The 24,708-nt window shown below is 37.2% G+C and overlaps 1 protein-coding gene across 2 annotated transcripts in view; it reads right to left on the reverse strand.

The window, feature by feature from the left end:
• LOC104432831 (acid phosphatase 1) overlaps positions 1-24,263 on the reverse strand; it is a 77,516-nt gene extending 53,253 nt beyond the window's left edge. The window contains exons 1-4 of one of the 2 annotated variants that reach the window (XM_018871943.2): positions 24,131-24,263; positions 23,539-24,038; positions 23,251-23,463; positions 21,172-21,495 (exon numbers count right to left, since the gene is read on the reverse strand). In XM_018871943.2, coding sequence (XP_018727488.2) covers positions 21,438-21,495; positions 23,251-23,463; positions 23,539-24,038; positions 24,131-24,154 — 795 coding nt within the window. In that variant the 5' untranslated portion in view covers positions 24,155-24,263 and the 3' untranslated portion in view covers positions 21,172-21,437. Of the gene's footprint in view, positions 1-21,171; positions 21,496-23,250; positions 23,464-23,538; positions 24,039-24,130 lie in introns of those variants that run through there. The other variant, XM_039305874.1, reaches the window with a different exon arrangement.
• Positions 24,264-24,708: the final 445 nt, after the last annotated feature.

Raw genomic sequence — 24,708 nt, forward strand, 5'->3', positions numbered from 1 at the left:
CCTCGCATTCCTTTTTATAGAGGAAAGACTTGAAATTGTTGAAGATCCGGCGATATTCACTCAACTTCTTCAACAAAGAAATGGCTCCAAAAATCAAACGGTTAATTTTTTTTAAAAATTTTGAAATGAGAGTATATTTTCAACAACAAAGATTTTCAAAAACTGAATTTCATTTAATTTATTATTTTCTAAAATATTAGGTGTCAACAAGTGTCTAAGTTACTTTTAAGAGTACGTAGGATGTGTGCCTTTACCAACCTTTTAACTCTTTCTTTAGAGATATGACCAAGGTGTTTATGCCACAATACATAAGTTCTTTAAGTAGAGATTTTTTGAAAAGAATAAACAATATTTTCAACTATATTAGCAACGTATATATCATCGAGAGATAAACACAATCTATGCAATTCATTGAACATATTACAACACCAACCTTATTCGAACTAAAGAACATAGGCATAATATTATTCTTTATTTCAAAAGAGTAGCCATATATGTCCAAACATGATACGGAAACTAAGTTTCGTTTAAAGGAATGTATATAAAAGATGTTTCTTAGTGTCAAATTGAAACTAGAATCTAAAATTAAAATGACATCTCACATGAACTCAATGTCGATTTTATCATTGTTTCCCACAATGAGCTTTGATTCATCATGATTTGGCATCCTTCTGTTTGTGAATTCACATATGGTAAATGCAACATGATTAGGTGCACCACTATCTAGCCACTAAGAACTGGACGGGGCTTCAAATAGATTGAATCATAGACAAATGCTAAAGAATCATTACATTTAGGCTCATTCTTGGACAACCAAGTTTTATATTCAATGCAATGTTTCTTTATGTGTCACCTTTTTCTACAAAAGTAGCAAAGGACACCCTCCTTCTTAAGAGGTGCTTTTCTAGGACCCATGCCATTGGAAGGACCAACAGCTTCAAGATTTCCTTTATTAGGAGCTTGACTGTTAGAAGGGCCTATGGCTTTGGGATTTCCTTTATAATTAAGATGTACAATCCCTCTACCTTTCCTGCTAGCAGAACTGGAGGCATACAAGATGGGATGTCATCTTTCTTTCTTTAGTTTCTCTTCATTTGCCACACTCTAACTATTAGGTCATTCATTAACCACATCTCATCTTGCGAACTATAATTGATCTTAATAATTCCAAAATTATGAGGAAGAGTATTTATCTATAAGTCTACCATCATAAACACATAATCTTTGGCCCCACTTGAACCATCATACCTCATATTGAAAAATGTTTGCATAAGTGTATCAATCTTAGCATTGGAAGAGACACGGTACCTAATCTCTAGGGCTTCCATCATTTACTTAGTAGTACAGTCAGTTGGTAAGCTACTCATCAAATGTTCCTAAATGGATGGTTTCATAATGAGCAAGCAGATCCTTTTGCTCTTTTCCCAAGCAGTGAAGCGTACTTTTTGGGCTTTTGTACTGATATCAATAACATATGTCAGTCTTTCCTCAATAAAAGCAATATGAACACCTGCCAACTCCATCCCAAATTGAAAATCATCTTTCCATTTCTTAAAATTTGAACCAGTAAAAATCTCAATAGTAATGAAATTGCCATTTACAGAGAATGTGATTAATTTCACAAGCAATGCATATAATTAGCATTTTGTGAGTATTGTGTAACTTGAAAATCATTTAAGTACACATCCTGAGAGCTACATACATGATCATATAAGCACATTTGAACAGAATACATAACATGCAATTGTATACTCTCCACATGATAGCAATCAAAAAATATATTCCAACCTTTTGTGAATTCATCACCTTTGGGTATATGAACCACTAAGGTCAATCACTCATCAACTATATATTATACATATATCCCTCCATGAACTAATACACAATCACCTCATTTGAAAGTATGACCATGCATTAGAACAAGAGATATCACATTATAATGTGAGATCAATATTTCTCAAATCCAACTAAGTGTGCCACTTTGGCGGTCACAACCCAATTGAATCATTAAAACTCTCTCATACCAAGAACATAAACTTTATGTCTCACATTTACTTTATACATATGATTTTAGACTTGATGACAAGGACAATTTGCCACTAAATCACATGCCATGTCAATTACATTGCTCCATTCATTAATACATGTTGAATCATATACATGTTATTGATGGATCAATGTTCTACACATTCTTTATGTGATGATATATACCCATGAGCGTGCAATTGTATTTTCAAAAGCATAGATAAATACATGAAAAAATACATCAAAATACACTTATTTAGGGTTCTATGTGTATTTTCACATCTTTAAAAGTATCAAATATGCAAAATAAATACATCACGGTGTAGAAAATTTCCATACGAGCATGTAAGTACCAAGCATATGCCAAACAGAGCATGCAACCGCCTTCATGAGTCGTTGGAATACGTGGCACATGAACTGCACGCATTTGCATGCATGAGTCAATCTAAAGTCAATTCGACTAGCACAAATCAGTCAACGGTTAACGATCGGTTTGATCAATTCGATCAATCAGTTAAACTCGACTCGGGTCAATCCAGTCAACTCAAGTCAGGTCACTTGGTCAACATGGGTTAGGTCACAGGTCACCCGTGATATCATCCATGACGTCATATGTCACGTATCATATGCATGTAAGGTGGTGATGACACGTGATGTCACCATGATGTCATTAGAGACACTTGTCTAAGTTGGTGACACATGTCTATGGATGACGTCATCTGGCCCTTAAGACAGTTCACATATTGGGCGCATGAGCACGCGTGGCGGTGCGTGACGCCAACTCTTAGTACCTCCTTGGCATGTGCAGGCATGTGAGGCAGTGTCCGGCCTCTTTTAGAGGCACCCCACCCATCAAAATCTTCGTTTTGACAAGAGGAATCCAAATACATGATAAAAATTTACTTTTAACGGATCAAAAATCACAAAAATGAGCAAAACAAGCCAGATCCAAAATACTCAAGGAGGCACCTATGGCCTCCGCCATAGGCATGCCAGCCACCAAGATGCTCGTCTCACCAAGACGAGTCCGAATATGTGTTCAAAATCAAGTTTCAAGGGATGAAATTTCTGAAGACGAGCCAAATGCAAAAGTTTGAGTTCCAAGCTGGCTCTAATACCAAATGTTAGTTGTCGAAATGGATTCCCAAGATTGAGATAGCCAGAAACTCGAACATATTGAAGCAGAAGACGAAGATTTGCATACTTGATTTGGAATCCATGATCTTGGTGCAGAACAACGGCAATCTGATCCTTTGATGCTAAAGATCTTCTCCTCTATCACCCTCGATACCCTAGCTTGATGAGATCGCCCTTCACAAGCATTCCATATGTGAGGAAATTGGTGTGTATGTTTCAAGAATGGCAAAAGCGAGGGTTAGAGGAGGGACCTTAACCTATTGATTGAGTTTTGGCCTGACCCTCTCATCATGGGTTGGGCCCAACTCAGCTCACACAAACTAGGCACATGTGCGATTGTTAATAAACTTTATATTTTACCTTATTGGACCAAGCCCATAAAAATAGTAAATCACAATTTCAATAAATGTAGCCCACATCAAGAAAACTCTTACATATGATACTCAATATTGTTGCCTAAGTTTGAGATGAAACCAACCTACAAAAGCACACCACCGGTTGCCTTATGCAATCTTTGTCTTTTCAATTTTTAATCATTTGTGAATAGTAATAAGAATAGTGCGAGATCCTAGAGGAGTACAAAGTAGACTTTGATTGCTACTTCCATCATGGAGGCTAGATTTATTTCTTATTCTGAGGCTACCTCGCATAATATATGGTTGAGGAATTTCATAGTTGGCTAAGAGTTGTGGATTCCATTTTTAGGCCATTAAAGATGTTTTGTTGCAATTCAACTACGATCTTCATGGTTAAAAACAACAAAAGTGATAGTTGAAGTAAACACATCAACATCGAGTATTTAGCCAAAAGGAAATGTGTTAAGAAGAACGAAATGGTCATAAAAAATGTTAACACTGAATTGATGATAATTGATCATTTAACTAAAGGCATGTCACAAATGAGTTATAAGGATAATGGCTCATGCATAAATGAACTGATAATCTAGAGGTAGCTATTATTCAAATTTGAACTTTGGTGGTTTTTTTGAATCCCAAGGGTCAACATTTGGATATGTTTTTATATTTTATGGTGGAGTTATGTCCTGGTGGAGTACGAAGTAAACTCTTACTATTTTCTTAGATATAGGAGAAAAGGTTTCTGTGTAATTGATTCCCTTCTTTTGATTGAATCATTTAGCAACGAGTGTAGCTTTGTATCTCTCAATGTTACTTAATGAGTCTTTCTTTGTATTAAAGACCAATTTACAACCACTGGCCTCCGCACCCTTGGGCAATTTAAACAAAACCTAGACTTTGTAAAAACATGGCTTGTAAAAACATTTCGAGATTATTCTTAGCTCCAACATTATAATCAACTTTTTGTAAATACACAATGTAATCACTATGAATTTTAATGTTGCATTCTCCTAAGGATCATGTTGTTCAATTTATTGCTCAACAACTTTTGGTAATCACTGAATAATTGGATCTCCCATATCAATATCAGCAAATTGTGGAATTTCAATGATTGGTTGTTCAATAGCCGGTTAAACTAGAGGAAAGTTGTGAACAACAACCAATCTGATACTTGTGATGGAAGGTGGAGTATCCAACTGATTTTTTTCAAGAACAAGGTTCCAAATACTCTTCAATGCATAACAAAATCATACTAAGCTCTCACTATCTTCTTATTTTATCTCAACCTATCATTTACGTAGAATGATGACACGTTTGCTGATCCTTTCTAAATCAAACAAAGCTCAATCATTATACATCACCATCTTACACATGTGATGATGCCGATCATTTTTACAAGAGATTATAATTTTGACACCTAAATTTTGGGGGAGAAGTACACTATCAGTGCCATAAGTTGTGTACGACGCTCATTTTGGTGTCAAAAGTTTCTGTCGAATCACTTAAGTGCCAAATCGGAGGAAAAACGATCACTTTAGTACCACTAGTGAGAAATTTTGGCCAAAATGATTACGTGGCTTTTATATTTAAAAAAAAAATCGATAGACCCTTTAAACGACATCGCTTTCCGTCCTACTTAAGAAAACGACATCGTTTTGCCGCCATATGTGAATGGCTTAGGAAAAACGACGCCGCATAGCTAATTTGGGATTGAAATTAGGGTTTTTTTTTTCATCCTCGTCGACCTAGCTTGCTCAGCCACCATGCCCAACAGAAATTTTTGGCACCAAAGTGAGCATCGTACACAACTTATGATACTGATAGTGTACTTCTCTCAAATTTTGGCTACTCATTTTGATATTCATTGCATAGAAGTCGACTCCTAAACATAAATATTAGTTAAATCGCATATAGATATTAAGAGAATTTGCATTAATAGTTTATATAATTTGCATATTTATTGGACCGGCAGTGGATGAAATATAATAAATGGTTGGAATATGCTCTTTGTGAGAGGAAATTTGGCCAAACCCATATACATCATAAGATCCGAAATTTTCATTAGACAATGTGTTGAAATATAATATACAAAAATGACATAATCTTGCAAATTAAGTCAATGTGAAATCACTAGAGAAATAAACGAGTTATAACTGGACATTAGAAATTTACGTTGTTTGGTGCGAATATCGGTACTTATATCTACAGAGAGAAGCAGTAGCAAATAATTCATTATAATTAGAGAAGCAAAGTTTACAACCACTCAAATGCTCGAGTATTTTTCACACCTAAATTAAGCTCAAACCCAATATGTTTACAAATAAACAATGTAAACTCATAACACAAAATCACCAATGTTCAAGCCCTTTACATACGCCCAAAATAGAACTCAACGCTTTTGTCTTTTCTTGCATATGTTGGCTTCTTCTTTGTGCGGCTCTACTTGTGCAGCTCCTGTTTTTGGCCTTCTTATTTGGCTTAAAAAAAGAGTAGTATATATACTTTTGTGGGTCTCTCTCACGTTCAAACCCTTATTGACCGAGTACAACTCAAGAAAGAAGTTACGTCCACTTCTCTCTTCCTTACCCAAAAAAAAAAAAAAAAAAAAAAAAAAAATTGGAGATTATGTGACCCCATCTTTTGTCTTCTAGTGATTAACTGATCCAAGTCAAATTTGGATTCATATATGTGATATTTCACTCTAGATAGTTACGGAGATTCATACCCAAGAACAAGAAAACTAAATTTAATTTTGATAGGAAATAACATATTTTGAACAAATCAAAACCTTCTACGAATCGAGTTCCATAAAAATTTAAACTCGAGACATAATTTAACAATTATATACATTTGCTCAACATTTGAAGCCAAATTATAGTGCTCATCATTCATGACACTCTTCCAACGCCTTGACAGACGCTCATTCTCTATAGACGCTAATAAAGCTCAATCTTTGCTTGCGCTTCGCTAATGAAACATACTTAGTCATTATGTTTGCTGAGTTATCTGTTGTAGCAATCTTTTTTACAATAACATTATCTTTACCTATGACATCTCAAATGAAATGGTACTTTATGTTAATATGCTTTATTCGTTCATGATAAACTGGATTATATAGCAAATATATCGCACCTTGGTTAGCATAGTGTATATCAACACTTTTCTGATCTAACCCAAAGTCCTAGAGTAAACTTCATAACCATATTATCTCCTTTGCTACAAAGGTTAATGCCATTACTTTGCTCAGTAGAAGATAAAGCAAAGTGATCCTATAAAGACACTTTCCAACTAATTGCACCACCTACTAACGTAAACATGTATGCTGCTAAAGACCTGCAATCATCCAAGTCACTAGCGTCATCCAAATCCACAAAACTAGTGGCATCATGTTGTTGCCGTCCCTTTAGTACATTATACCCATGTTTGTTGTCTCTTTTAAATATCTAAGAATCCACTTCACAACTTCCCAATAAGCTTTACCAGAACACTTTATATATCAACTAACTATACTCATAGCTTGTGAAATTTCAGACATAATGCATACTATAGCATACATAATACTACCCACAATACTAGAATAAGGAACACGAAACATATACTCATCCTCATCCTCAGTGTGTGGTAATAATTTATCTAAAAGTTTAAAGTGCTTTGCTAAAAGTGAACTTACAAATTTCGTTGACTACATGTTAAAATGTATCACAATCTTCTCAATATATATCTTTTGAGATAGACATAAAACTCCAGCAGCCCTATCACACAAATTCTCCACACCCAATTTTTTTCTTTGCAACACTTAAATCTTTCATCTCAAACTCAACACTCAACTGCCTTTGTAGCACATCAATATCATACATATTTTTAGTTGCTATTAGTATGTCATCAATATATAATAGTAGATAAATCAAAGAACACTCTCCAACCTCCAAAAATAAACACAGCTATCCATCTGACTTTTGGAGTAGTCCTAACTAGCCATGAAAGTATCAAAATAAACACAGCTATCCATCTGCCTAGGAGACTGTTTCAGTCCATATGAAGATTTTTTTTTAACAAACAAACACGATCTTCCTTATTCATAATAGCAAATCCCTCTAGCTGCCTCATGTAAATTCGCTCCTTTAACTCACCATGAAAAAATATAGTTTTCACATCAAGCTGCTTTAACTCGAGATTTTGCAAAGCAACTAAGACAAGTAAAACATAAATAGAAGTAGGTTTTACTGCATGAGAGAATACTTCATTATAGTCAATGCATTCCCATTGTGTATACCCTTTTGCCATAAGTCTCGCCTTATATCTCGTTATCTCAACACCACGAATGTCCTCTTTTTTTTTAAAGACTCATTTACTTCTAACAATCTTTTAGCTTTACGGTACTTTGACCGTCTCCCATGTCTGATTTCGATGGAGTGATTCCATCTCTTCATTCATAATCCCTAGTTACTACAATGACTCATTACTAGCCATTGCCTCAAAGTAAGGCAAAGGCTCATCTGTCTCCACCTCGGCACCTACAGTCAACACATAGGTAAAATATGTACAACCATAATATATCGGTAATTTAGTTTGCCTTCTATGTCTTTTTGCGGCTATAGTGTGCTACAGTTGTGCTAATTGTTCACTATCACCCACTTCAAGAATTGCCGCTTTATCTACAATCTCAACTTTTGTTACCTTCGAGATATTCAAAGTCTCTACTTAAAGATCTACCTCACTAATGACACCATGATTTGTTTGCTCTGTTGGTTGTGTCTCAGAACTCCTCTATTAAAGCATTGTAATCTCATTGAAGATCACGTCTTTGTTTAGTAGAAAACTAGGTGATCTTGAATTAGTGCACCACAACCATTAGCCTTTCACCCCATGTGCATAACTTAGAATTATGCACTTTTTCACTCTCGGCTCAAGTTTACCATCACTCGCATGAGCGTACATAGGACATCCAAATATACGTAATCCAGAGTAATTAACAGGTTTCCCCGACCATATTTCCTCAAGAGTCTTCCGTTCAATAGTAAATGATGAAAAGATCAACTAACAAGATAACATGCCATGTTCACTGCTTTGGCCCAAAATTCCTTACCAAATCCAACATGCTAAAGCATGCATTGAGCTCACTCGAGCAAAGTTCTATTCTTTTGTTCTGTTACACCATTTTGCTGTGGTGTCCCGGGTACTGTGTAGTGTCTCATAATCCCCTTTTTTTCTCGCAAAACTTGATAAAATCCTTACCACAGAATTCCATGCCATTATTGGCCTCAAGGAATTCATTTATTTACTTGACCGCTAATCAATCAATGTCTTAAATTTATTGAACTGATCATTTTTGTATTTCAAAAAGTATACACATATCTTTCTCGAATAATGATCGATAAATGTCAGCATATAACGAGCACCTCCTTTCGAAGGAACCGAAAATGGACCCCAAACATCTGAATGAATATATTCAACTGGTCGCTTGGTCGAATGAATAGCTATAGTGAACTTAATCCGACGTTGCTTCCCAAAGATGCAGTGCTCACATAAGTCTAGCTTCCTTGTCTTCTGACCCTTCAATAACCCCTTTCTCACTCAGCATTGTCATACTTACCTCACTTACTGCCTTAAATGCGTAAGCCATAATCAAGTCATGTCTCACCTAATGAAACTGCAACAATTTCGGTCATGGTCTCTCCCAATAGATGATAAAGAGTATTTACTTTCTTCCCCTTCATCATTGTCATGGCACCTTGAGAAATCTTCAATACTCCACCTCCAATGGTGTACCTATACCCAATGTCATCAAGTGTCCCCATAGAAATAAGATTCTTTTTGAACTTCGGTACATGTCTCACGTCTATCAATGTGCACACCACCCCGTCATGCATCTAAATCGAAATTGTTCCTATTCCCACAACGCTGTAGGTTACATTATTTCCTAACAAAACTCTACCACCATCTACAGTTTGGTATGTAGTAAACTAGTTCTTTTGAGGCATCATATGATAAGAATACCTTAAATCTAGCACATATTTGTCTCCTAACGAACTAATAGTCACACATAAAACAACTTCTACATCACTAGTACTCTACTCGACAACGTTCACTATATCGCTTGTGGCATTTTTCCTATCACATTTGTTTTTTCGCTTCAAATAATCTCTCTTGATGTGCCTCTCCTCGTGACACTTAAAGCACTTCATGCATCCCTTGGACTTTCTTTGGCATGTCTTTATAGATTTTAGTGCTCTAAAAAAGAAGTAGTTTGATTCAACGTCGGCATCAAATCAAATCTAAGGCTGTTTAGTAGGGGTGAGCATCGGTTTAGGGTCAACTCTGGACCAACCCTGGACCGACCCAATCCTACCGAGCCTCCGGTTCCCAAGGAGACTACGTCAGTCCTTGGTTCTATGATTCCTAGATCATTACTGTGCAGGTTGGTCCTCGGTCCTGGATGTTCAGGGTCAGTCTAACCTGGACCAACTCTAACTATATATATATATATATATTTATAATTATTTAGAAAAACCTTAAAATAAATGGTGTCAATAACAGTAAACTACTCTTTAGTGAGGAGTTCAAGTAATTTGATATTATTCTATAATAACTTAGATTTTTAATGTCTTTTACAACATCAATAGTAGTAATTTACGAAGGAATAAAATGTTTTTGTGAGAAGTTCTCATGGCGTCTAAAATGGCATAAACAGCTCCTTACGACATCCTTCTTTAGTACTCGTTCTCTTCTGTCTTATTTGTCCTCTTAGTCTTCAATTTGCCAAAATCGAAAGAAATAACTTCTCTGCTCGTCACTCGACACTCGCCTCACTCGCTTTGGGTCACTCGTGCCACTCGCCACTCGATGCTCGCTTGGCTTGTTGCTCCCCTCTCAACACTCGATGCTCACTCTATTCGACGCTCACCTCACTCGACCCTCACCCCACTCGACCCTCACCGATTGCCTTTCTTAGCTGACCTCGCTTGTTATCGAACTTGTTGGGTCGGTCCAGTCCTCGGTTGCCCCTTTAAGGAGTACAAAAAATGAAATAAAAAAATATTGGTTGGTCCTAAGTTAACCTTGGAATTAAACCAAACCCATTGAGTCAGTCTAGTCTTCAATCGCTTTTTCAAGGAATGCAAAAAATGAAATAAAAAAATGATCGATTGGTCCCGGGTTGATCCTGAAATCCGATCGAACCCACTGGGTCGGTCCGGTCCTCAGTCCCAAACTCAATAGGGTCGGTTCTCAGTCCTAAAAATTGAGGACCAGCATTATGCGGGTTGGTCCTAGGATTAGGGGGTGGACTGACCCATCGAACCATGCTCACCCTTACTGTTTAGCTCTTTATCCGAGGACGATTTCCTATATGCTAGTACATATCAAGGGCCAAAGTCCAAAAGAATCCTAGTTAAAAGTACCCGATGGACAAAGTCAAAGCTTGAAAAACTTGTCCACTTGAAGGTAGTTAACTTGCTTACTTGTTAGAGTAAGGGCTTACCACTTTTAAATTAGATGCCTTTTTTTACTACAATGCCACTAGGCCTTGTTATTCTCTAGCTCGATTGTTAGTGCTTGCGCTAGCCCTTGCTCCAGACCATCATCTCGCAATTTTTCCCTACCACTCCTTAGAGAGTAGAGTGGACTTTATCTTTTCCAAGGTAATTGTAGTATGCCCCTACAACAATTGATCAGTAAAGTGCTCACATGACTCTAGTAAATAAGTTAACAACATTATGTCTTGTTCTTCATCATCAAGTATCTTATCAACGTTCTTCAAATCCATTGTGAGTTTATTGAATTCATCCAAGTAATAGACATACCTAGCTCCTGCAATAATTGACTAGTAAAGTGCTCCCATGACTCTAATAAATAATTTAACAACATTATGCCCCATTCTTCATCATCAAGTATCTTATCAACATTCTTCAAATCCATTGTAAGTTTATTGAATTCATCCAAGTGAGATCTAATAGACGTACCTTCAGTATATCTAAACTGAAACATCCTTGTCAACATGTACAAATGGTTGTTCAAAGCCTTTTTCACATAGAATACCTGAAGTTTGTCTATAATGTTGTGGCATTCTTTTCTTCAGCAACCTCTATTAACACCTCATTCGATAAATTCAACAAGATTGTGCTCTTTGCTCTTTACATTAGCTCTACCCTCATAGAAGTTTTCATTATAATTGGCAACTCATCTTCACTATCTTGTACCTTGGCCAAACCTTAGTATGTCAATAGTGCACGCATCTTAATGCTCCATAACCCAAAGTTGTTCATTCTATTAAACTTTTCAATTTTAGCTTTCGCCTCAAACATAATTACAATAATAGAATTTTAAGATAATAATCAAACAAACAAAAAAGCCCCAAATCACAGTGAAGAAATCTGATCCCAAGCTTTGATTTTAATTGTTGAAATATAATACATGGAAATGACGAGATCTTGCAAATCAAGTCAATGAAAAATCACCAAAGAAATAAAGGATAAATAATAGGAAACTAGAAATGACATGGTTCGATCTGAGTATCAGTATCTACATCCATGGGAAAAACTAACATCAAATAATTCACTATAATCAAAGAATTAGAATTTACAATCAGCTCCACTATCTCCTACACCTAGTTTATGAATAAATAATGTAAACTCAAGGCACAAAATCACCAGTGTTCAAGCCCTCTGTGTTTGGCCAAAATAGAATTGAGCGTTCATCTTTGCTTGCGTACGACGGCTTCTTCTTTGTGCAGCTCTAGTTGTGCGGCGCTTCTCTTTTTGGTCTTCTTATTTGGCTCCAAAAAAGAGAAGTATATATACTTTTGTGGGTCTCTCTCATGGTCAAACCCTTATTGACCGAGTACAACTAAAGAAAGAAGTGACGTCCACTTCTCTCTTTCCTCTTAGAGATAGACTCATTTTCTACTATAAATAAATATAAATTGGAGAATATGTGAGCCCATCTTTTTGTCTTCTAGTGATAAGCTAATCCAAGTCAAACTTGGATTTGTATCTGCAATATTTTACTCTGGATAGTTACGGAGATTCACGCCCAAGAACAAGAAAACTAAATCTGATTTGGATAGGAAATAATATATTTTGAACAAATCAAAATCTTTCTACAAATCGAGTTCCATAAAAATTCAAACTCAATACATAATTTAACACAATGCCAAGTTGGAAGATATTGGCTTATTAGAAGCAAACTTGGGGATGGGCAATTAAAATTAGATATTAAATTTTGAAGTGAACAAATTAATTTGATATTAACACAAAGATTATTTTCTTTGAATCGAAATAGGAAATAAAATCTTAGTGAGAAGCCATAAACCTAACATCGTAAAAGGAGGCATTGTTCATCAAAGAGGTAGGCTACACTCATTTAGAGAATACGATAGGAAAAAGAGAGGAATGTTGGAGAGAAAAGGAAGACACCGGCGGTCCTCATTGATAACTTCTCTTTGCTGTTGCCTCCGTCCACGACCCCTTTCCTGCCTCGCGTCCTCTGCAGCCTCACCAATTGTCAGTCCAGCACCAGAGGAGTCTGGCGTTCGGCCCTCATCGCGCGCAGAACGCCTGGCCACCTCATGCCTGTTCCCGGCCGGGCCTTGTCTTTGTTTGCTTAGCAAAGGTTCCGTTGATGAGTTTCTTGCCAGTCCAGTGTTTTGGCATCCCTTTAGGTTTCCCGGAGTTCGTCCAGTGGCAGCAGTGTTCCAGCAATCCAGCCGCGCCCAGCTTCCGTCACCGTGACTGCTCCCACTCTTGTTCTGAGCCTGCCGCAGCACCACCATCGTCTCCATCGACCAGCAGTCTCTTCCCCGCGTTTTCTTTGAATCGCTGCCATCAATCAGCCTTTTTTTCCGACTGACACCTTCGGCGACATCACAGCCCCGTTGATTGGCACCCTGCAACCTTGACTCGACCTCAGCTCAAATCTTTGCCGTGCTTGCCACCCCTCATCGCCACCGGCGTTTCCAGAGCCTTGCTGATCCCCGCCGCGAGTCTTGTAGGCCGTGCTCCTTACGTCCGCTGGTCCTGCTTTTTTAAAATACATTTTCCTGAATTTCGTAATTATTCGAAACTGAATTCATTTCAATGTTTAATTGCCAAATTTGGCTTATTCCAAATCTAACTTTATTTGTTTTGACATGTTTGGGCCTTATCCAATTAGGGGAGTTTATGTATAAAAAACACCCCAATGATTAATTTGAGCTGCGTGTCAAATCATTTTCTTTATTTTGATTATTTTATTTTGAATCTTGGTGAATATTTTGATGTGGTTCTGTTAAATTACATATCTTATTTTGAAAAATGCAAAAAAAAATTGCATGGCATGTTAGGATAGATTAGTTTCCAAGATAGAATCTTGTGTTTAGGAAATATATTGTAGTTTAGGAAAGTTTCAAATTTAGAATAGGATTTAATTTAAATCATTTCGGTATTCTCACATTTTAGAAAGTTTCATGTTTTATTTTATTTTTAAAATCAATAAAAAAAAGCGTGAATATATTACATATATTTAGTTGTATCGTTGCCATGTCATCATCATTTGCCACATCATTGCAATGTCATCACATGCCATGTCATCATGCAACATCATGTTGCCATGTCATCATTTCCATGTCATTTGTTAGTTGCATATTTAGGGTCATATAAATTAGATTGCATAAAATGTTATTATAGCTTTCAATGTTTGTCCGTCATTAGAATTAGGTCATTTAAATATATCACATAGACATAACTTAGATTAGAATTGCTTCTCATACATTACATGTAATTCAATTTTCATTAATAAGAAAACCCATAAAAAAAAGTATCAGTTGAGTATAAGCATTTAGAAAATCACGTTTACGTTCAGCATGCATTCTTTTTAATAAAAATCTTGCAAATATTGGGACGTAATCATAGCGAATTTATGATTTGCTTTGCATTGATGTTAGCCTTAGTTCTAGCAGTTTATTTATTTAATGCTTTGATTATGAATGTTAAATTATTGATTGTGCATCCGTAAATCCGTAAGATCACTTTTGCATGCTAGTGGTTTAGACTTAATACCAACAAAGATTGCTTGAAAAATATTTTTGAAAATAAAGAGAAATGGTACCGAAAGGGTATTAGATTAATCTAGTATAATCAAGTCTTCTGATCATTTGATTTGGCAACTCTAGAAGGTAAGAATATTGTATGTTACAATACAAGTACCAAGGTGTGACTAATAGGGATTGGAACAGTTTGTGCTAAGTCTTTGGGCATAGTAATTTATTAGCGTTCTCTTTGGTGGTTCACTCTTGAGAAGGTTGAGACATTGAACAAAATGAAATGCAAATTTGATCAGTTTTACTGATTAGTTTAACATTTTTAGGGTGATGGATCACCGCATTCTTGTACATTAGCAAACTTAAATGGCAACATCGGATTCAATAAAAGAAAAAGAGAGACAAAACTCGAAACACACGTAAGATCACCAAAAAAATGAAGAAAGAAAAAGGGAACAAAGGCGAAGAGAAGATTATCAAAGGGGAAATGATCAGCTAACAAGATTTTGATTTTGCTTCCGGTCTCACAGCTGATCTTGAACAAAGTTCTAGCAAATCAATACTCAAAGTTGATCAATGTGTCCATATAAGAGCGAGCGAGCGAGCGAGCGAGAGAGAGAAGAGAGAGAGAGAGATTGAAGAATCATGTGATAAGAGGGAGTCATGGAATATAAGCCAGCCAATGAGCTACTCCAAGGTGCGGTATCAAATGAGGAAGAAATAGACATCATAATTACGAACCCGTTTGACCTACCACATTCAATATTAATAAGAAGATGCAGAAGTTTTATCTTATTTTATTTTATTTGGCGGGGTGACGTCAGGGAGCAGACGTTCCGTATTTTATCTTGTTATCCAGAAAACCGCAAATAATTCATTTTTCTTTTTAACTTCTATATCTCATTTTACCGCTTGAGTTGGTCTCTTAACTCAAAAGTGAGTTAATATTTTCTAAAGTTATCAACATTGGACATCGTTTTCATCTAATATCTTAGACTTTTAGATGCTAGGAATTTGGCACTCACGAATTTTTTAGGGGTGCGCATGATAATCGTTTTTTTTTTCTTTTTCTTTTCTTTTCCTAGGAACAGGTGTGGAATAAAAATTCATTTGATAACACAATTTTATTTTTTTATCTCTGAAATAAATTTTTACTTCAAAAATAGATTTGGAATAGAAATTAGAAGTTAAAATTTTTAGCTTTTTTTTTTTTGTTTTTGGAACAAAAATGAAAAATAAAAACTCTTCTCATCGTTTACTCTCGTCACCACCCACCACCATTTGCTACCCTCTGGTTGTCGCCCCTCACTGCCCATCGGTTGCCACCCAATGCCGAACGATGGACGATGGTTGCTGCCCATTGGAAAAGTAAATTGCCTATTGGAAGAAAAATGTGCAATGCTATTTGTTGTAATCTAGAAAAATACTAATTTCGATAAAATGATAACAAAAATAAACAAGAGGTGAGTTATGGCTAATCAAATCTCCTTAAAGAGATTAATTTCTACCCACAATACTAAGCAGCTTTACAAACTATGTCTCCCAAGATACAACACCTTGAACCCGTTTATATCAATATATACAAATAGGAGTCTATTGGACACTTCTTGAAACCGGCACACTTAGAGAATTACTATAGAGAAAACTAGAAAGTACTTTGAGGAGTTCCTATAAATTGAACTAAGGAGGTATGTCTATTTATAAACGAGGAAGATAGCCGCAGAAAACTAAAATGACATGAACTTAAGAGTCATGTCAATTTTGCTCGCATTAGTTGAGCCATTAACCCTTAATAGCAATAATATTAAATTCAGAAGTTGCAGTAAAAGAAGAGTCACATTGAGTCATTAATCCATAATTACAACAATTCATCCTTATAAAAACACATAAACTACTACAAAAAAGATCTGAAGAGACATAATTGTTGCACATGAATTGAAGAGATGTGAACTGAAAAAGACATCTCACTAACATCGAGCCATTAAATAACCTATAATTACAATATCATTTGCCTCTCCTACAATACCAAAAAAAATGATTTATTTTTCTCTTAAAGTTGCTAGATCCTTGTATTATGTCATCATTAAACGTGAATATGCACCTTTATATGGAACACTTGTGTTTGAGGGCCTTATAAGATAGGTTTTACGTTTCAAAAAACTCAGAATTGATATTAATAAGGTAGATTCTAAGGCAGGGCTCACCCTACCATTAGGGGTGTCAGAACCCGAACCGAAAACCGAACCGAACCGCGAACCGAACCGAACCGAACCGAACCGAACCGAAAAATTTGATTTTTTCGGTTCGGTTCGGTTTTCATCAAGAACCAAAAAAATTTTATCGGTTTGGTTTTTATCGGTTAACCGAACCGAAAACCGAACCACAAAGGCACGAACCGATAAAATCATTCTAATTCGGTTCTCTCCCGACTCCCGTCTCTCAGTCCTCTCGTGTCTCTTGGTTTTTATCGGTTCCCGTCTGAGTTCTCTCAACGGCGACGGCGGCAGGGACGGCGACGGCGATGGCGATCGATTGAGGGACAAAGCCCCTTTCTTCTGCAAATCTCTCCTTCGTCCCTCTTCCTTCTGCGATGGCGACGGCAACAGAGCATGTCCTGCGCGCGCTCTGCTCTGGACTGAGGAGCCGCCACCTTCACTTTGCCAGCTATACACCTCCAGTTCGCGACTCATCCTCTCGTTCGACGGTTCCAGCTCTTTGATTCGCCTCACCGACTTGGCAATCTCGGCGTTCTTGGAGCAGATCAGGCCCTCCGGCAGCGGGACGAGGAACGCTGTCTCTGGGACAACCTCGTGCTCGGGGAGCTCGAGCTTGACGTGCGACGGCGGCTTCGGCGATTTCTGGAAGCCCATCGCCATCTTCACTTTGCTGGCTACCATCGGAGGGAGATTCTAGAGCTTGGGTTTCCGGACGACGGTTGTAATTACTTGGGGCATTTGAGGGAGATTAGGAATGTGGGCGGGGGTTCCGCTTTCTATCATAATCCTAAGGCTAGGCTTGATCTGGTCTCGAAAGATGTCAAGGTGGGTCTCTTAGGTCTCTTGAATTCGTGGTTTTCTCTCTTAATGTCTGCAAATCTTAGTGTTCCGCTTTCTACAGAATCTGAGGTTGGGATTACAGGGTATGGAAGAAAGGGGTGAGTTTGCGTTTGAGGTTAGTGTAAATGTGCAGCATTTGAGATGTGAGTGTTGCTACTGTATTAGACTCAGGTTAATTTGAGGTTGGGATTACAGGGTGTGAAAGAAAGGGGTGAATTTTTGTTTGAGGTTAGTGTAAAGGTGCAGTATTTGAGGTGCGAGTGTTCTACTGGATTAGATTCAGTTTAATCTGAGGCCACTTCTAATCCTCTCTCCACCCTCTCCCTCTATCTGTCTCTCTCTCATGGGTAGTTCAAAACAGAATTATAAGCTAATAGCCACATAGCATGATTTAATTGATTCTAAATGGAGCACTAGTAGCTAATGGCCTCTCAACTAGTCAACCGTATTGCAAGTTCGCTACTGCGGTGCAAGGTTGTATTTCTAATCGAGGAAGAACTTAATGCTAAAATCGACTCTTTCAGCCTAGTGTATTTCAATCTATTAGGGACTTTATTTTAGGAGATCTTATCAGGGTAGCTGCAGGTCCCCGCTATTCTGTAATTTAGAGATCATGGTGTTGTTTATATCCTTCGAGATCCTTTTACATGTTCAATCTATTAGGTGCTCTGTGGTGTTTGAGCAATGCATTGCTGGGTGAGAGGCAATGTCCACCAAGAGTTTAGATTACTAATTTCCTTGCTCCTTTTGCCACTCATATTCCCTATAGAAATATGCTGAAATAGCTCGAACAATTTCAAATGTTCTTCCGACCATGCCCAGCATTAACTACATACAAAACTTTTGTAGTAAACCCACCTAGTGCAAGAAGCTTTTAGTTTAGTTGTTGTCGATGGTGTCGTTCATGAGTATAGTCCAGTCTTTGTTTGGTTTCTTTCATGGTGAATATGAACTGATATGGGTTATATTTTTTTGCAAAGTGGACCTTCCATCTTTCTATTTTGAAGACCAAAAAAATCTACACTGTTCTTGTCAGTGCGGGTCTTAGCTTTTCTTGTTGTAAGTGTTGTTTTCATTTAAATTGTCTCATTTACAGTAGCGTGCGCATTTTTTGGATTGGAAGAGTGATCGGGATATCTAATAGGAAAGATCAAGCTGTTAGTTCTTATTGCATTGCTAGTCTTAAACCTTATTTTTATTTTTCGACAAATAATGCAGGCTTCTCAGATTCTTTGGATCATCACATTTTATTCTACAGCTTGTCGTAGTCTCTCCTCACCGAGATCTCGAGTGTGGTCAAGCTGTGACATTCGAAGAGGCATTTACATAGAAATCTGTATGTCGTCTGGCGGAAATGCACCTCTTTATACATATTTGTGCTAGCATATGCTTCTTTGTATCTTTGTATGACCCTGGTGGTGGTTGACTTTTGATCACAATAGAACTAATATTGTGGGGAAATTATGCACAACGGATGAAGATTCAGATTCTCAACAGTATTTCCTCTCTGGCCCATTCAGCTATTCCCTAGTTATCAGCGTTTACTTATCACATCCCCACATTGTTCTCGTTCTTTTGATTGCTGTTTTATTACCAAGAATGGGATGTGTGCCTTTCCAGGATGGGATATGTCCTGCTCCATACAAACTATGCTATGTCATGAACGAGTTTGTGACTGTATAAAAAAATTGTCATGTACCTGCATCCGCTGCTCACTTATTTGAACGTGTGTTATCCAAGACACGGTGCAGATGTAAAAACAAAACATTAGAAAGTCTAAATGGTTCCTAGTAGCTGTACTCGATTTGTCGGTTGGTCTTAATTTTAGAAGTGTGATCTTTTAGTTTTCTCAATGAATTACATTGTCGTAGCTGGTTATCCGGTCTGCGCGTCTAGGCGAAGTGATTCAACCGGTATATAGTTAATCTGCCGGTCCATTTCAAATGGTTATCATTCAAGTTCTTCTTCAGGGGATACGGCTTGAAAAATGGACGATACAATTAGTGCCAGAACAGGATATCAAAGAGTAACAACTAAGTTCTAACCTAGAACCAACAATTTGCGACGTCATGGGAGTCAACTTTTAAACCCTCATTGCTATATATTGCAATATCTCAGCATCCTGATCTGGCATATTATGAAGTTAACTGATGTTGACTGAATGAACAAGATTGGAATGTTCGATGTATATTGCAATATCTCAAAGATCATCGAAATACAGGGAAAGGAGAAGGGGACGATTCTTTGGTGATTGGTTTGAGTTAAAATGTTCTAGTTCGATCATCTTTTGAGAAACTAGGAAGCACACTTTAAGAAAGCAACAAAAACAGATAGAAAAATGGATGCTGTTAACCATTTCTAGTAGCATTGCGACATTGTATCATTGAAGAACTTCACAATGACAAAGCAGCAATGTACCAACATTATCATTGTAACATTCTTGGAAGGGGCTTTTTTTGGGGTCAAGATTCTTTGGAGCATCAGATAAAGGGATTGATCTAATAATTTTTTAAGGAGCATATACAGAAGGTAAGCCGCCGAACCGAAATTTCTGAAAGATGAAAAAAAAAAAAAAAAAAAACCGAAAACCGAAAGCTAAAAACCGAACCGAACCGAACCGAAATTTTTTAAACGGTTCGTATTCGGTTCGGTTCGGTTCGTATTCGGTTCGGTTCGGTTTTGTTCGGTTCGGAAATTTTTAAACGGTTCGGTTCGGTTCGGTTTTCAAAAACCGAACCGAACCGAACCGTTTACACCCCTACCTACCACATGCACACCCACATTATTATATATTTTTTATGTTTTAGTTTTTGACCCAAAATTTAGTCTTAAGTGTAAAGGAAGAGGTAAAATATTTAAATTTTAGATAAAGTATATATCTAACAATTCAAACTTATATGAATTTTTATAGTGATCCCACAAAATTTTACATTAATAATAATATTTTATATTTGAATCGCTATATTGCGGTGGTTCATCCATGATGGGTTATGTTTAAGAGACACCGATTGGTCTTGATGAGATGTGATTGAAAAGCACCTCTTCAAGAGGTGTGAAAGTTGTCTATTAAGAGGAAGTTAAATAACTTCACAATTATAACTTCCCCATGACAGAAAAATCATGTTCTTACATGGTGACAACACAGCAACAAGGTAACTAGAAAATTAGCCGAAACAAACGATAGCAGGTTAGGCTTGAACCTGCTCTGATACCATGATAAATTTAGAGACAAAGAACATAAACATAATTTAACAAGGTTCGGCTTAAATAAGCCTATGTCCTTGGGAATCCTCTCTCAAACTTTATAGAGGTTCATAATTGTTTGTTGAATTATAGGAAATATGTAAGGTAACAATTGAACAAGAAAAGATCACCAAATCAGGAGAATATCATATAATATTCTCATAACAAGAAAAGAATACATAATCAGGAAAATATCACATAATCTTCTCCTACCAAGATGGAAGGAGTCGATTTGGTTAACACGAATAGCAAAATAAAGCACTTTAGTCATCATAAGAATAATAATAATGATAATGATGATGATGATTCACTGGTCACGAGAGGACATGCCACTTTCCATAATCTTTCTCCCGTATTTTTTTCTCATTGTCATTCAAAAACACAATTGGTCGATATACTATTTTTTTTCATTATTAAAGTACAGAAAGTTATGGGAATAATCGGTTTGTAATGTTCTCAAGTTCCGACCAAAAAATAAAAATGCTCTCAACGAACGAAGTACATGGGATTAGGAATCTTAAAAGTCCGTTTGCCCATGAATTGACCCTGAAGATCACTCCATTGATCCCCAACGTTCCCCCAGATTCTGTACCCTTCTTCCACCAATTAACTCCTTATGTCTGATTTATATGTTATCGCACTTTGCCCTTTATAAGCCTGCGTCCTGCATTAAAAAAAAAAGACCCATCAAAAAAATTATCAGGATCATTATATATTGTTTTTAATAGAGGGAGGCACGATGTGGAATAAGCAATAAGTTAGGTCACAGTCAATAAATGAATAAAAAATTTGAGCACTGGGCCTAAGTCATGCAGGATATAGCCAATATGATATTAGTTTATGAATTTAAAAATGTCATGTATTTGCCACATAAGCATAATGTGAATCCCCTATTTATAATGTAAGAATCTATGGGTAGTCCACGTCACAAAAATAATATTGTCCACCACATACAGTGTCCGTAAGTGAGGTGTGCACTAGTTATTTAGAGCATTTCCACATATAATACACTCAACTATCCATATAATAATTTCATATCGGACGACGTGGATTAACACATGTCTCCCACATGGAGACGTTCTTCAAGGACCTGGTCGAAAATCAAATATAATACAATAGTCAATTCATGTGAGACGGATGAGACTAGACTCATTATGATCACTGTTTATTGACTATATGAATTTATGACATAATTGGTACAGTAATTGATCAACATATTGTGGATGCACGCCTGCTATTTCATCAAATCAGGATGTAATATGATTTTGAAGGATGACGCGGTTCTTGATTTTCGAGTGGCTTGATAAAATGCAAATCAAACTAGGTTTTTTCCTAGATTATGGTGTTTTATCGATTGAATATTGCCCATACATTGTCCTTAATTCTAAGATAAGTCAATTTCAAAAAAGATTTATAGGTGCTCTCCAAGTACCATGTCGTTTATACAATCGACAAATAACAAAAGCACTAAATTTCACTATTTTTATTCTCTGAAGAAACTAATCTAGATAATGTTCCATACTTTGTGATTGATTGGGTGGAGAGGCAAAGTGACACTCTAAAGAGATCACAAAAAATTCTAAAGAGTTCTAATTATTTAGAGCCTCCAAATTTCAGGACATCAAATTGCTTTGGAATTGACAAAAAAGAGAGCATGCATGTCTATTATTTAAACCGCTAGATGTATCCACATCGTGCCACTAACTGATAAATTGCTACTATTAAATTATATATTTTGAGGATAAACATGCATACAAATGCCTTATTTAAATGGGGGTATTGCGTTAGTATGTCAATCGTTATCTTTCGATTAAAATAAAATATAATTATTAAAATAAAATATGATGTGGGTATCATGAGAATCATGGATTAAAACTAAAGAAAATAGATGAACCTATCGAATGTGTGCCCCACCAATTATCATTGCTTTGACAAGCAAGATTCTTCCTATTAAGAAGCGAAAGAAATATGATTTTGCAAATTCTTTTTCCTATCATACCAACGTGCAATTTAAAAGACATAATGAAACAAGAGTAGAACACCTTCAGTTGCAAAGAACAAAGAAGACCCGATTAGACTATTAACCGAAATAGCTTTGTGCTTCAAAAACCGTAATAAAAGCAACACCTTTCTTCCAATTCTATCAAGTATGAAACCATGCCATAACATTACATAAAAAATTTATATTTTTTTGTTGTAATAGCTTCTAATTATTATGGCGATTATTCTCTATAATCTAACTAAAATCCAAATTGCCCGACGACAGGCTGACTCGAAAGATCATTAAGCGCGTGCTACAATTATTATGTTTGTATTCTATGCGGCCGACTATAGAGTCATTGCCATTCAATCTCGTTGCAACTCTCTAACAAAGAAGTGCGGAGAGAGAGAGAGAGAGAGAGAGAGATAGGTCAATTACTTCATAATCAGACGTTCATAGCCATCAAATCCCTGATTACGCAAATTGTTAAAAGTGGCAGGTCTAAGCGTCTCTTGGTCTCTGGCCGTGAGGAAGATGACCTTGAATCCATCATCTACCAGCTTCTTGAACAGCCCCAGCACCGCCGGTATCGCCGGGAACTCTCCTCGCACCGCCCACGCCTTAAACCCCGCCGCATCAAACGGGTCACATCTAGAATAAAAAATGTATATCGCATTAACCCTAAAACAAGCTTCAAGACAAATGACTCTGTGTATATATGCATACCCGTATCTCTTTCCCTTGTAGTAAAGCATATTGGAAATGATTGTATCATCAATGTCCAAGATCCAAGCGTCCATGCCGTCGTCGGACACAGCAATCCCATTGGCATAAGCTGTGACCTGGTCGATGATCAGTTTGAGGTCCCGCTCATACTGCCCCCCGGTCATGTAGGACTCGACGTGCCGCTGGAACTGGGGTGGGACTGTGCGCCATACGCTCATATTGTTCGCCTCCACCGCAAGCCTCCAGCTCAACCAGTAGCCATTGCTGCCTTCTGCCTCCGCTAGCGCATCACACGCCCTCAAGTGGCAGCTCGGCTTGCCAAATACGCTCATATTGTTCGCCTCCACCGCAAGCCTCCAGCTCAACCAGTAGCCATTGCTGCCTTCTGCCTCCGCTAGCGTGTCACACGCCCTCAAGTGGCAGCTCGGCTTGCCGAATGTTGCTTTGAAACAGATTTCCGCATTGACAGGCATGAAATTGGAGCGACAAACAGTCCTAACCTACGTAAAATTAGAGCAAAGCGAATAATTCGGCTACATCACATAATTTTATGTATCAAAAGTGGAATGAAACCGGGAGTCGTCAATCTTACGAGGATCGGAAACCAGGATCTCATCCTGGAAGAAAAACTAGCGATCACGTGTGCGTGCGTGACAGTGAGAGCGAGAGCGAGGGAGAGGGAGAGCGAGGTTAGCAGAAAATGAAAATGATAGAACAGGGATATCTGAAACTGCAAAGGGTGGTTTGCAATATCTTAGCCAGAAAGGCTGCATTATATAACAAAGCAATGACGATGACGTAATTTGTGTCGTAGATGCGATGACGCAAAGCACACGAAGTCTTAGACAACGGGCGAATTTTAAAACGACAGTTTTTTTCTGAGAAATAGTGAAGGAATCGTTGTGATTCGCGTGTTTTACATATCGGGCAAGGATCCTCCTCACAGAGGACTAAAATATATGCAGAGAATGTAGAACGGACGCTGCTACACGGAGCTACCCAACGAAATCGAACGCGTCCATAGCTCTCTTCTCATAGAAGTCGTCCACGTTTCCGTCTTCACGTTACATAGACGTCTCCGTCTTCCGCGGAGAGAATGGCGTGTAAGACGATAACCCGTGTAATTATTTTTAAGATGCTTGTCGAACTGGAAACTAACTGTAAGAAGAA

This window comes from Eucalyptus grandis, chromosome 1 (assembly GCF_016545825.1).
Source record: "Eucalyptus grandis isolate ANBG69807.140 chromosome 1, ASM1654582v1, whole genome shotgun sequence".
NCBI lineage: Eukaryota > Viridiplantae > Streptophyta > Magnoliopsida > Myrtales > Myrtaceae > Eucalyptus > Eucalyptus grandis.